General features: G+C 36.4%; 1 protein-coding gene and 2 pseudogenes across 1 annotated transcript; 1 reads left to right on the top strand and 2 right to left on the bottom strand.

Annotated features, from left to right (window-relative positions):
- On the top strand, nt 1–2,043 carry LOC121771707 (annotated as a pseudogene).
- Nucleotides 2,044–2,136: 93 nt separating this feature from the next.
- LOC121771706 (tubulin beta chain-like) lies at nt 2,137–4,864 on the bottom strand. The gene is made up of 3 exons (XM_042168557.1): nt 4,387–4,864; nt 3,371–3,640; nt 2,137–3,002 (listed from the first exon to the last, which is right to left on the bottom strand). The coding sequence occupies exons 1-3, from the start codon at nt 4,778–4,780 to the stop codon at nt 2,326–2,328; spliced, it is 1,341 nt and encodes a 446-aa protein (XP_042024491.1). The 5' UTR covers nt 4,781–4,864; the 3' UTR covers nt 2,137–2,325.
- Nucleotides 4,865–8,910: 4,046 nt separating this feature from the next.
- LOC121772310 lies at nt 8,911–13,175 on the bottom strand (annotated as a pseudogene).
- Nucleotides 13,176–15,429: the final 2,254 nt, after the last annotated feature.

Below are 15,429 nucleotides of genomic sequence, written 5' to 3'. Positions count from 1 at the left end.
AGTTGTGTTGGGAGATGTTTTATCTTCTTTACGATGGTACAATTATCAATTTTACAGTGGTGTTGTAGACTTGTAGTAATTGTTTTTGGAAATATATGGAGTGATCGTTTTCGCGGTTAAATTTCGGATGAACCAACTGACATGGACGAATCAGGCACCAAATTCGGAAGTACAACTCGACAAGCATATCGAACTACCCTTGCTGTTCTTGTACAAGGAGAGAAGAAAGATGGCGCAGATCGCATGTCGCATCCTTCCCGCGCAATTCTCATTTTCTGCAAGTAAAAATTGGATCTTGCATTTTGTTTTGTTAACAACTGATAATTTGATATTGATGATGTGTGGGTTTCTGTCTGTTGATGAGATAATGGGATAGATTTTGAAGAGGTAAGAATCGAGACCAACAAACGCCAGCAGTTAACTCCTGAATTTCAAGGTCAAAAATCATATCCCACAACTCAATTATCTGCAATGGATTTTAGTCTGACTATTTTCCATTTTTTGGTTTTTTCCTGTTAGAAATAAATCCCATGATGAGAGTGCCTGCTATAGTAGATGGAAGACTCAAGCTTTTTGAGAGGTAGTAATTCTTTTTCACTTTTATTTCCTCTTTTATAAGAATGGTCAATGGTTTGTATGATTGATCCATTTGTTAGAGCATCTTGATTTTGTGCAGTGCATAGGAACATGATCTTCTGTATTCACGCACTTTTAAATTTTGTGTTTATTTGATTGTGCATTTTGGTAATTGTAAGCATCAAAAGCTCAGAGACTGTGCTTTGTTGTTTCAACTGTATATTGACACACATACACTTTTTGTTTGGTATGTTTTGCAGTCACGCGATTATGATATATTTGGCTTGTGCATTTCCTGGAATTGCTGATCATTGGTACGTTCGATTCTCCGTTACTTTTTCATAGTTTTGGGTACAATGCTTCCTACATGAATAAGTTGTGTTTAGAGATCCTATCTTCGTTTCTTTAGAGCTTACATTTTTCATCACTTATTTGTATTTTGTAACCTAACTCCCGGTCATCTAGGTATCCGGCTGACCTTTTCCTAAGAGCGAAAATTCACTCTGTGCTGGATTGGCATCACTCAAATTTGCGTAGTGGCGCAGGTCTTTGTACTGATCTCTGTTGTTTGTCTATGTCTTACCACGATTCTGTTGCCATCGTTTTATGTAGAAGCTCTAACGTAACTAATAGTAGACCCAAATATCCATGCTATATATGCTGCCGCTGGTTGATTCCTATCAGGACTAGCTTATTTAAAACCTTTTGTTTCCACTTTCAGCTGGATATGTACTTAATTCAACTCGTGGACCTGCCTCGGGCTGCCTCTGAATCCGGAAGCAGCAGCTAAAAGCGAGAAACTTCTTTCAGCCTCTCTTGCTAAGATTGAATCTTTCTTGCTTAAAGGAAGTGGGCGTTTCTTACTTGGAAGCACTCAGCCTTCAATTGCTGATCTTAGTTTACCTTGCAGCTTGAGGTAATCATATATGCTTCATTGTGTTTCTCTACTTGTTTAAGCTCTTGAAAAGACTACATTGTAGCAGTTTGTATTTTGTGATGAAGTTGTAATATACTATCCTTCATAGATGTGGTCAAGTCATCATATTCAATGTGGTTTCACATCTCTTCCACATTTTGTGGACTCCCCACAAAAGAGTTGTGAAGTGAAGAATGCAACGAGACCTCATTTTGATGAAGTTCATTCAGTCCTCTTCAAAGTCAAACAGAAGTTGCAATCACAAAGAGCAGTTACTGAGACAAGGAACAATGTGCTGCCCTCTAAGATTTAAGTCAATAGTGTTTCCAACGCTGATATGTATGACCCCTACTATGTTAAACAATTGTTGGAACTTGGAAAAAATCTGGTGTTTTAGGAGATTATTATTCAGGAGTTGCATATATTCATCATGAGAAAATGAGAGTTAAGAAGCAAGGAGAAGCTACATTTACTGAGGATGAAACGTACATTGGTTCATGTAATTCAAGTCATTTATCTTTCAATGCAATAACACACCCTAATTTTATTCATTTTATCAACAAAAATACAAGAATTCATATTATTTGGTTGCGAGACGATCATATTTTTGGGCCTTCATCAGATTATACAAACAGATACATAACTTAGGTAGTAAAAAAACATAACTAAGGTCAGGCATCGGTAATAGAATGTAAAACCCGAAATTTCACCAGATAATACACAAGTCCTAATTAATTCAAGCATATGAAAAGGTCCGAAAATAGCAACACAAACCAGACATACATCCTAGATAGGCTATGTAGATACCAAAATATAAAATGGGTTAATTGTACTTAGGCTTCCTCTTCTGCGTACTCATCTTCTTCGTCTTCATAATCCTCATCAGCTGTGGCATCTTGATACTGCTGGTACTCTGCAACCAAATCGTTCATGTTGCTTTCGGCTTCAGTGAACTCCATTTCGTCCATTCCCTCACCAGTGTACCAGTGAAGGAAAGCCTTCCTCCTAAACATAGCAGTGAACTGTTCGCTGACTCTCCTAAACATCTCCTGAATGGATGTTGAGTTGCCGATAAATGTGGATGCCATCTTCAGACCAGTGGGTGGGATGTCGCACACTGTGGACTTCACGTTATTCGGGATCCACTCAACAAAGTAGGACGAATTCTTGTTCTGCACATTGATCATCTGCTCGTCCACCTCCTTGGTGCTCATTTTACCACGGAAGACAGCTGATGCAGTGAGGTAACGCCCATGGCGGGGATCAGCAGCACACATCATGTTTTTAGAATCCCACATTTGCTGGGTCAGCTCAGGAACAGTAAGAGCGCGGTATTGCTGTGATCCACGAGATGTAAGTGGGGCAAAGCCAACCATGAAGAAGTGGAGTCGCGGGAATGGTATCAAATTCACCGCCAACTTCCGAAGATCTGAATTGAGCTGCCCAGGGAAGCGAAGGCAGCAAGTGACACCACTCATGGTAGCAGATATCAAATGGTTCAAGTCACCAACTGTTTGCGAAAAAAAAAAAGAAGAGAGATTATTCAAAGATACCAAATAATCCATCAATTAGATATTCATATTACTGGTTATGATTAATCAGAAGGATACAACACAGAAGAAATACACAATATTTTTTTAACAGAAACACAACCAGTAAGAAAAACTGATTATTAGATTGTTCCAAGAAAACAAGTGTTTTTTGTTCTAAAAAGCTGAAGCTAGAATGCATACCAAAGCAAGAACTAAATGGAACTGAAAGTAATTTAGACAGTCTTATTAATCTATTTCCTATAAAGCAAAAAAAGTTTGAATGCGTAATTATACTAGTAGAGACGAAGTACAGAAATCAATATAATAGATGAAGCATGAGACTTACAGCTGGGAGTTGTCAGCTTGAGAGTTCGGAAGCAAATGTCATATAGAGCCTCATTGTCGAGGACCATACACTCATCAGCATTCTCAACAAGCTGGTGCACTGAAAGGGTAGCATTATAGGGCTCCACAACTGTGTCCGACACCTTTGGAGATGGGAAGACAGAGAACGTTAGCATCATTCGATCAGGGTATTCTTCCCTTATCTTGGATATCAAGAGGGTTCCCATCCCAGACCCAGTGCCACCTCCCAAAGAGTGACATACTTGAAATCCTGAAGAGCATGACTCATCAGTTAAGCTAGGCTTTCCAAGCAAATGATTAAGCTAGGCTTTCCAAGCATTCAAAGATAGCATTACAAAAGAAAACATGGAAATCAGCATTTTAAAATAATCAAGAGTCAAGAGTCTTTAATTCTAACATACTACTTTATTTTTGTAACAGAATTTAATGAGGCAATGGATCCAGATACACAACAAAGTTCCACATAATACTCGACACAAAAGGAAATTTCATAATAATCATATCAAGTAAAATATATCTGCATCTCATTCGGACATGCCACATGCTTTTACAGATACCAAAAGTAAAAGTGAAGTTCTCAACCTTTGAACGAGATGGTACAGATCACACTCAAGTGGCACGAAAAGGTTAGCAAACACTACCACTGAGTAAAGCCGCCCATAACAAGACTTCAAGACAACAAACTACCAAAACTTCATACAAGCACAAATAAGACGAAACCTCTCAAAAACAATGCGAATAAGACCTTCAAATACTGATTCAGTTATACGCAGCGTAGTAATTAACATGAATTTCCTTTTAATTTCGATACCTTCTCAAATACCCTCGACATTTTACATAACAGCAAATACAGTTCGTCAATCAGCCGTAAAATAATTATCTAATCTACGCGGACGCACACACACATACACACACGCGCGCGCGAGTACAGTTACTTTACGCAGAGAGAAATGGGGCAAAAAACGGCATAAAATAGAGGGAACGGCAGATTTTTACCCTGGAGACAATCGCAATTTTCGGCTTCCTTTCTAACCACATCGAGGACGGAGTCTATGAGCTCAGCTCCCTCAGTGTAGTGCCCTTTCGCCCAGTTGTTGCCTGCCCCAGACTGACCGAAGACGAAGTTGTCAGGGCGAAAAATCTGACCGAACGGCCCGGAGCGGACGCTGTCCATGGTTCCTGGTTCGAGATCCATGAGCACGGCTCGGGGCACGTATCTGCCGCAGCTAGCCTCATTGTAGTAGACGTTGACGCGCTCAATTTGCAGATCGGAGTCGCCGTTGTAGCGACCGGTTGAGTCGATGCCGTGTTCCGTGCATACCACTTCCCAAAACTTTGCTCCAATCTGATTGCCGCACTGGCCGCCCTGGATGTGAAGGATTTCACGCATTTTTTCTGAGAGAGAGAGAGAATTGGCAAAAGAGGGTTTTGCTCTTCTGGGTTTGCGTTTCGCGGAAATGTTGAAGAGAGAGGGATAAACGGATGGATATATTATTATGGGGAGGGAAAAGGCAAATATTTTGAATTTGGGCTCTGATTCGCTGCGGCAGAATCTACCACAGCCTTTTGTGGTTTTGATACGTGTCGCCGTCTCAGTGGTGGAGGTATTTATTAAGCACAATCACAATAGAATTAGACACCAACAAATAAATTATTTTAATCTTAGTTTCTAGTAAGTATTTTTGGCCTTTAAATTATATATTTTTAATTTAATATAATTTATTAAATTAAATCAAAATTCTCCAAGACTCCCCTTTTATATATTGTATAGATATGTAGTATACTTTTGTTATTATATTCAAATTAAGGGCCGATAGTGAGTAAATTGGTGGCCATGTATAGAATTAACCTCTAATAAAAAAGTTTAGTAGTTAAACTTAAGGGGAGTTATAAGAGTAGCTTTAATAATTGTTGTATCGTACTTAGCCAACCCCCGGCTGCCAATAATCAACTGTCAGCATACGGTCGCGTTATTATACTTGACAATTGGAGTTTAATTATTTTTTAATAAATATAGTGGTAGACTATTTTAAACTATAATTGCGAATTAATAAATTATTATTATTATTAGTAATAACTATCATTAAAGTCGGCCGCACAAAATTTCGTCAATGATGAATTTATATCTAACCATAGGGGAGATAAGAGATTTAATGTGTGATGTGTTGCATATTATTCTCTAATCTCTTTTATGTGAGTTCTAAACTTCTAATATTGGACACAACCAACAACTTTGCAGTACTATAGAAATTTAAAAAAAAGGGAATACTCCACTATTTCTATAGTTATGTATTTTTCAAATATGTGATTTAAAAAAATATGAGTGAATTAAATGAAAATAAAATAAAATAGATAGATGACAATATAATAAAGTAAGATGGATTATATATGTGAGACCGCCCTACCGGTGTGCCTCGCTTCACCTGCAATGTACTGGACAGGACCTCTCGCCTTGTGGTCCGGCTGTTACTAAAGAGTGATGCTAAATGGTCACAATGTGGCCGGCCATAATGAGTTAATTTAGTCCATTTACATGTATAAAAAAATTAGAATTACCGATATAAACTTATATGTGTGTGAATGGACTTGTGAGTTGATACTTATCTTTGAATTCCATTACGTAAAACACATTAATATCACGAATTACTGTATACGTTAAGCAACAATCAAGATATGACAGTAGTAATAAGTTGAGCAAAAACTACGAGAGAGCAACACTAACATGTTGAGCAACATATAATGAAGATGATATAAAAGTAAAATCAAGTAGTATTAAACCAAAAATTTGAAAAAAAAAATCAATTTTTTTTGTTATTTAATTAATTTATGGCTGGTCATAATGTGGCCGCATAGCATTATTCGTTACTAAAATGATGTGATGCAAAAATGATGCTATTATTGGGATCTTAAGTCATAACCAAACGATACTTATTATATCCATTCTTTTTACAAGTAGTAGTACTAGTTTTAAGTGAAGATTATGGAGTGAGGAACATGGTATAAATTCCTTTGAGACTAAAGAAAAAGCAAAGGAGAAAGAGCAGCCTTAAGCATCTTGGTTACATATGAAATCTCTGACAAATACACGTTTTGATCTCAACTTGACAACCAACAGTGGTCATGATAGATAAGCTCATACTTCACCATCATCCTTTTTTTCTATCTTACTCTACTTGATTGATTCTATATACACACACAGGGATTTCCTACCCTTACTACAAGACTCATGCAATATAAATATATATAATAATTCCACATGATTATAGATTCATGTCAATTATATCTATTCATGGACTAAGTATTGAGTACTCCATATTATAGGTTACATTTTCTCCGATTTTTGCATTTCATTAAAACTCATTCATGTTTGTTTCAACTATTTTGTTAAACTAAACTAACACTATATTTCTCATTTTTTGACCTTATATAAGATAAATATTAATTCTAAAATTTAGTCTATCAATAATTTTCACTATTTAGATCATGAAGCTTCATTGAATGAATTGGTGGTCCTGTTCCATTTTTTTTTATTTCATCATTTTTCACAATAAATTCATCATGCATTTTATACTTTATCAGAGTTCCTATTTTGGAATGATCTGGTATTCTTGTTTGTGGCCAACATATGTCAATGTATCACTTTTAAAATTTGCATAAATTAATACCCCCTCATTTAGTAAGGACATTGATTGTTTATATTTTAATTAGTTCAATGTTTGTAATTATTGGCTACATATTTCATCATTACCTTCGTGTTGAAACAATTAAAGAGGAACTTGGGATTAGTTTTGTAGTGAAGAAGCAATATTGGTAGACATGAATGTTTTTATGTTGGTGAAGTGACCACCAACTTTCCTTGCAGCCCCACTCTTCCTTGCTTAATTTATGGTGCATTCATTATTACTACTACTACTACTACTACTACTACTATTATTTAGCTAATTTTGATAAATATTCGGAATTGTCAAGACTTGCTAAATGGCAAAAATCAATGATATATTGTTGGGTGTTTCTATCTATTTCAAGGCTTTAGGGCCCCGCAATCGATGAGAAATAAATATCCAATGTTAATCATTTTAATGCTACAAACTAAGCTATAGGTCGATGAGTCTTACCCAATACAAATTTTAGAGACGTGGGTTGTCTCAACTATCTATTAATAACCCATGTGAATTTGTCATCACTTGCTATATGCAATCAAATTGAATTTATGCTTAGATTTAGGTAGGACTTGTGCTAGGCTCTGGACTGGTCACTGAAACCTTTTTTTTTCCCCTTATATTAGCCTATACTAAAATAGAAATGATCGCAAAATTACTACCGACGAGTATCGTATAGTAAAACAAACTAGTAATTGTTATATGTATAAAGCATGAGATAGGGCCAAGTACCGTCATGCACGAGCACTACCGACAAGTATCGTGCTTCATTTTGTGCAAATATCGAAATATTTTTTATTATATAAATTTAATAGTCCAGGGTATCATTTTTCAGCCTGGTTGTGTATCTTTTCCCTTGGTTTAAGGTTTTGAATCATGGGGAGTTTGGAACATATAACATTATATATCAACGTTCGAAGTGATATTAAAAATAGAAATTCAAAGAAAAAATTATTAACAATAGAAAAATAGAGTGAGATATTTAAAGTAGGATAGAAAATTTGATGTGGTCGGAAAATATCAATAGGGCCATATAATAGGTAGTGTCAAATACTCTTGTCCCTTAGACCATCCACAATAGGCGCCCAGCGACCGCCCAGCCGAGCGCCGGCGCTGGGCGGTTCGCTGGGCGGTCTATTGCAGCCGCCCAGCGGCTGAGTGGAGAGAGAAACCGCGCAGCGCTGGGCGGTTATGTGGCGCTGGGCGGTCGGCTGGGCGGTCCGTTCGGCGCTATTGCAGCGCCCGGATCGCCCAGCGCACCGCCTAGCGCGAAAATTAATTTTTTTTTTCCGAAACACTATATATACGCGCTTTGCTCGTCATTTTCATTCGCACCACTTGTTTTAAATTTTAATAGTATTATTAAACTTTTCCCGTATATGTCTCGTAAATTAAATTCCGTATATTGTGTGATTGTTAATTATGTCATTTTATATAATTGTTATTAGTGATGTGGCTATTGATGTGGCTGGGCTATTTATGATGTGGCTAGGCTATGGCTGGGCTATTTATGATGTGGCAGGAGGATTTTTAGTGCTGATGATGTGGCAGTGGCTAGGCTATGGCTGGGCTATTGTTGGGCTATTCCTATTGTGGATGGCCTTATAAAAGTTTTGTAGATGATACCAGTTTTGATGTGAAATTAATTAAATAATAGAGAACAAGTAGTAATGTGTGGCAAAAAAGTCTTAAAAGTATATACCAATTAAATATGGGACTAACAAAAATTGATTATATTATAGGACGAATAGAGTACATTTCTAGCACCACAAGTGTTGCTATTAATCAAGTTTTTTATTTCTTGGCTCCAATTTTTCTATATGCAGTACATATTGTATGAGCTTTCAAAAATTCAGCAAAATGTTTCAAGCTGCACAAAAAATGCAGAGTCTCTCTCATAATCATTGAGAGAGTCAGGATGCCAAAGGTTCAATACAACCAATAACATCTCAGTCATAAATCACACAACACCAAAAAGAGTCGACAGTGAAGCAAAATTTTGAACCTACCTAACTATATCCAATGAAAAAGAATCATGAAGCATTTACAACAACTCAGGCACCTCAAAGAGATTTGCAGCAACCTTCAAAAGGTGCATTATATAATTTAGATTTACAGCATAAGCCAAGGCTCACTATGAAGAAAGAGCGAGCTCAGCCCAAGCCAGAGACGACGCCTTCATCTCCGCAGGCACAGATGTGTCTATGCCACTCTCCAGCATGGTGCACAGCTCCACCATCGACGTTCTCCTGCTGGTCCCGGGACTGATGCATAGGTTCACAACGTCGCACACCACTTTCAGATCCTCGTATCTGAAATGCTTCAGCTCGGGATCCACCACATACGAAATCACTTCAGGCAAATCCAGATATTCCTTAGCCTGCAATTACAATGCAGTTAAAACAAGCTGAGATGGTGGATTTCAAGTGAGATGAGTTGAGAGAGGCCTCTACCCAATCCACCAAGCACCCTTTATCTTCGCAGTATGGACGCCTCCCGCTGACGATTTCAAGCAGTAGAATCCCGAATGCATATATGTTTCCCTGGATATCGAGATGGCGTCCTTCCATATTCTTCGGGAGAATACTAGCTGCGCCCTCGTTGCTAATGCTGCCTGAGCTTTTCTCTGATCTCGAAAGAACTGTCTTCCAGCACTCAAAGTCGACGAGCTGCAGAAAAAGACGGTGGGAATCTACTAAGAATGTTGCGCCTTATCATGGGATTGATTGACAAGTTATCATGCCTTACCTTGGGAGAAAACTCATCAGTCAGATAAATGGAACTCGAATTCAGATCAGATATTGTAAATGGCGGGTCAAGTTCGGAGTGAAGATACTTTAAACCCCGGGCAATCCCAATAAGAATCCTCATGCGCCGAGTCCACGAGAATTGGCATGCTTCTCCATCTACACTTAATCAGAAAGTATCTGTCTTCAGCTGTTGTAACTATACCGTGATGAAAATATATTAAAAAAAAAGACAGAAAATTACATACAATGAAGGTGCTCAAAGAGTGTTCCGTTCGAGGCATAATCGAAAACCAGCATCCTTGTAAATGGCTTGCTTTCCGCACAGTAGCCGAGCAATTTTCCCACATTCTCATGGTTCAATGTTGCCAAACCAGCCACCTGAATTATGTAACATTTTTCTTTAAGCATGTTTGAATCAAGCAAATTTACTTTAAAAAAATATAGAAACTTAGAAAAAGAACCTCTTTCTGAAAATAAAGCTCAATGTAGCTTGACCACTGCTCCTCTTTAATGCAAAGAGATATATTACGGAAATCTCTGGTCCACCTTTCATGGTTCCTTTATATACTAAGCTATCTGGAGACGAGCCAATGATGTTGCTGAAGTCTTCACAGGCTATTTCAAGTTCCTGTCTCCTGTACCTTACTACATCCTTCGGTACTTCAGAATCTGCATAAGCCTCTCGTTATTAGAAACTCGACAGTCGATAAAGAGGACTTGTCCTAAGCAAAATATTGGTCCTGCTTCACTTTTTGGTCACTGAGGGAATTAAAAATTCAATTGCTGCAAGTCAATTTCGCAGACACCAACCTATATATATAGAAAAGTCGTCGTCCTTAGCACTCGAAGACTTCTTCCACGGGATCATGACTGAATGTCTTCTCTTCCACTTCAGGGAGGCGGTGAAAAGAGCAATGACAAAGAGAATGCCTACAATAGTTCCAGTCGCAATTTCAAGAGCCAAGAGCCACAAAGGTTTTGATGCATTCGCTCGACCCTTCGCTACCTCTGCAGTAGGCAGGTGCTTCGGGTTAACTGAATGGCCTTTAGCGGGTTGCATACTACCTGCTGTCGATATATTGTCAATTCTAGTGTCATTACATAACAGTATGTTAGATCCAAACTAATTCCAGATTTTTATAATTTCTTTGCAGGATTTAACCAAGTCAAACAAAATACGTAACGAAAGCTAGGCATAAATCTGGATTGCCTACCACATAATGCCGCAGATCGTTGCTTCACGTCTTTGTCTTGAAGGCAATTTCCCTGAAAACTTGTCCTGCAATAATAAAACTAGATTTTTAAGTACAACGAAAAAGTAAAGAGAAGAAATGCAACAAAAAAGCTAATATACCTAGGAAGATATCCCAAGCACTGAGGTATGGTTCCAACCAAAAAATTGAATGAGAAATCAGCTATTTTGAGTTTGGAGGATCGACAAAACACTTTGAGCTGGCTATCTGAAGCATACCTAATAATTTGTATCAAGGAACAACATCCAGAGGCGAGTTAGGTAAAGTGTAGCCGAATGAGTCATCTATATGTTTCGATGCAACATATTCTCCACAGAATGCTATCAAAGAGCTTTATTCTTACATTCCATGTGTATTCGAGGTAGAATCTGAACCATTATCAGGAAAAATGCCCCCAAGCTTATTCCTATCAAGTCGAAGCTCCTCAAGTTGTTCCAAGTTCCCAAGTTCAGGAAGTAACTTCCCCGTCAACCCATTGGATTGAAGATTTCTGTAAAAACAGAAGATAGCCAAATGCTAAGAGAAAGGTAACGGCCAAGCAACAGAGGAAGGATACCACAAATACACTGATGTCCTCAGCCATATTTCACTAACAATTTCACAATGCTGCTTAGATTCCCAATCTCGTGCGGAATTGCTCCTGTTAGCTGATTCGAACCCAAGTCCAAAACCTTGAGGTTTTTCAGCAGGCCTATTTCCTTAGGAATTGCACCAATCAACAAATTTCCGTGCAAAATTCTGTTCATGCACCACATATATACTATCAGCCACATATATCGAGCTACAACAGCTAATCTCGTACATTTGAGTAGACAAGAGCTTACAGTTCTTGTAAATCCGAGAGCTGGTACAAGTCCGGTGTAATAAACCCCTTCAAATACTTTCCAGACACATTACTGCAAAACCAGGTAGCATCATAAATGGCAAGTTATGCTGTGCAGAATGGTATATTATCACATTCAACACTTTTCCCATAAATTATTTATACCAACATTGTGCAGAATCTTTTGGTCTTTCACTAACTAATACAGGCAGAAAATCTTACAGCTTTTTTACATGATCGCCAGAGACGGAACAAGCAATGTAAGGCCAACCACAAGGAGCGGAGTCAAGAAAATTCCAATTTGACAACACATGTGAGGGATCCTCCAAAATCTCTCTCTTGAAGGATTTCAAAGCTTCCACTGAACATAACCCACAATTCTAATGTAAGCCAAAAACTGCACTACATTATTCAGCTGCAACCACACTCTCACAAATACATAATACTAGTACTACTTATCTATGAACAACTATAACCATAGATCCACTAACACAAAATCAAACAATATCCTACATGTCTTCAAGAAAAACAAACAGTAATCAAATAACTACCTGTCAATGGTGTACTATACATAGCTAATCAGCCAAGAACCATGATCTGTGGATCAAATTGAACAAAAATAATACCTTCATTTTGGGGGAATGCGGCACCGTCTGCCAGAAAGATCCCTAAACTCAACAAAACAACTCCAAAAGAAGTAAACCATCTCATCTTTCAAGCTGGAACATATACACACTAATGTTCTTGAAGAGCCAATCGACAAAAACAGAGTGAAAGAGAACCCAAAAAGGAATATGGAGCTAGGTTGTTCAAGTACAGATAACTCCAGCCCAAATGTGGGTGTTCAATTGTTGTATCAACAAAGAATTTAAGGAGTGCCAACAAAGAATTTAAAGAGTATCAACAAAGAATTTAAGGAGTGCCAACAAAGAATTTAAAGAGTATCAACAAAGAATTTAAAGAAAAGAAACCAATAAGAACCAAGATTCTATCTTTATTCCACGCGGAGAAAAAAAAAGAAAATGAAAGAGAAGAAAGCCAAATCTGGAATCAAAATCAGCAACAGCAATGACAGCGGCGAATGAGAAAGAGGAGTTCGTAAACAAGTAAGACTTTGATTCAAAGACAGGATTCGTTTCAATGAGAGAGAGAGGAGGAGGAGATGTATAGAATGAAAGACTGCGATTTTACAAACACCAAAGCGTTGGAGTTGGACAGTGAAGCTCTGGAATGTCTTGCTCTCTGTTTTCTTGAGCAAAATGACTGCAAAATCTGGCGGTTGTGTTTCAGCGTGGGTGTGTGTTTGTTTTATTTAACCAGTATTACCTCCACGACTTATAAGATTTTCGTATAACGACAGTAGATTTTAAGTGGATTAAAATATTTAAAAAAAATAGAAAACAAAGAGAGTATAATAGTGTTTATAGTTAAGAATATGTAAATAATTCAAAACATTACAAACAATAACAAAAAATAGAAATATACTTCTCTCATCCTACTTTTAATAAAGTATTTCATATTCAGCAAACGATTTTATACAATTCTAATTTCTTATGAGTAGAATAAAATAAAATAAAACAAAACAAAGAAAAAAAAGGAGATAATTGATATATATAATTAAAAATATGGGTTAATTAGAATAAGATATACAAATAATCAAGTATATTTCAACTAAAATTAGTTGAAATTTACGATCATACAAAATAGTCAAGTATATTTAAAAAAGATATCAATTACAAAACCTAGACTATTATTTAAAATCTAAATTACACCATAAAATCCAAACTAGATACCCAAACTAAATTCCAAATAATATACCCAAACTAAATCCTAAATAATACTACATAAATTCATATTCATTAAAGTCATCTCCAACCATTTATACTAAACTCAAACTCATTTTTTTCAAATCAAACAGTAATTCTACTCCAACTATTTATACCAAATTCAGTCTCAAAAGAATATTTCTATCTTAATTACATATTTATTTAAATTACACATAACCCCACAATATTTTTTATCACTAATTTTCCAAACATAATTAAATAATTTAATACAATTGTACATATTGATATGTTTAAATATATTGAAATATTTACATTCAATAAAAAAATATAATATCACAAATTATACACAAATAATTAATAATTAATAATAATAATAATCTATTGCGATAAAATTGATCTTATATAAAATGTATTGTAAACTAATTAATAATAAATTATAAATAAAAATTCATATGTCAAAATTGAAAAATTTTAAACATGTTCAATTTAGAGTAAACTATATCATGTGTGATCGTTGAATAGATTATTCACTTCAAGATAACATTTTTTTGGCAATTAAGATTTAGAAACATCTTTAATTTAAAGTTAAATATGCCAATTTAAATTAAGATTTACTTTAAGATTAGTTCATCTTTAAAATTTAACTAAATATATTTAATTGGATAGCCCAAAAGCCCAACTTTTAAGTCCATTTAAAACCTAATGAAAAAATGAGTCAGTCGTCTTATTCATCTTATTCTTCTTCGTCATCCCCATTTTTCTGTTTCTGCATATCTCTCATCTCTGTCTTCCTCGAACAGTCTCACCTCTCAATCGCCCTGCTTCGCTGCCCTCTCTGCCTCGCTGTGGTGTGCGTCGTCCGCCGATCAACCGCAACTCCACCGCTCTGCCTTCCGCCCTGCTTCATCGCCCGCAAGAACCTGGCCCGCCGGCGCATTCTTAACCGGCGGCGGTGGCATTTCTCTCATTCTCATTCCTCTTCTTTTTTGCTTCTCAACTTTCTCCCTCGTCTCTCATTAGTCATCAGGTTTGGTTTGATAGCCAAACTCAATTAAGTGGACCAATTTTTTCCAATAATTTAAGCCCTTCAAATTAATACTACCATAAATTTGTAAAAGAAATAAAGAAAATAATTACACAGTTAACTCACTTTTCCCTCCAAAAAGGGTATTATAGTCTTTTCAACCAACACTCCTTTTTTGTTAGTATAGATTTGCGTAAATTTTGGTTTGAATAATGAGCATAGAAGAAGTTGAAGCAGAGGCGATAAACGGGGAGTAGTGGGATTAGTGGCGTAATTATTATTTCATTAAATATAATGATTGTGATTATACGTGTAGCTAAATCAAATAAGTATTTTGAGAATATGGACATTAGCATCACACCAAACAAATAAAACCATCTAAATATTTTATATTTGGCTCTTAAATACGATAGTCCTTATCAGTATAATTTTTGGCATGATATGAACACGAAACACACGATATTAATTGATAAATGAACAGAGTTAACTTAAATAGCGTAATTCACCCCTAAATTATGATCTATTAAGTCTAAAATCTCAATTTATTGATGGTCCAAATAGTATATATTGATTACAAATTTACAACCACTTAGATCACTAGTCTTTGTTGATACAATATTCTTGTTTGCCATAATTATACGTTTTATAATTGCATCATACACTTTGAAAGGTTGGAATTTCTATGGAGTACTATTGTATTTCTTTTTGGAGCAAAAGTTGGTAAGATGTTTTACATTTTTTTC

Source organism: Salvia splendens, chromosome 16 (genome assembly GCF_004379255.2).
Source record: "Salvia splendens isolate huo1 chromosome 16, SspV2, whole genome shotgun sequence".
Classification (NCBI taxonomy): Eukaryota; Viridiplantae; Streptophyta; class Magnoliopsida; order Lamiales; family Lamiaceae; genus Salvia; species Salvia splendens.
The sequence above is the reverse complement of the archived record's forward strand: the minus strand, read 5'-3'. Positions and strand labels throughout refer to the sequence as shown.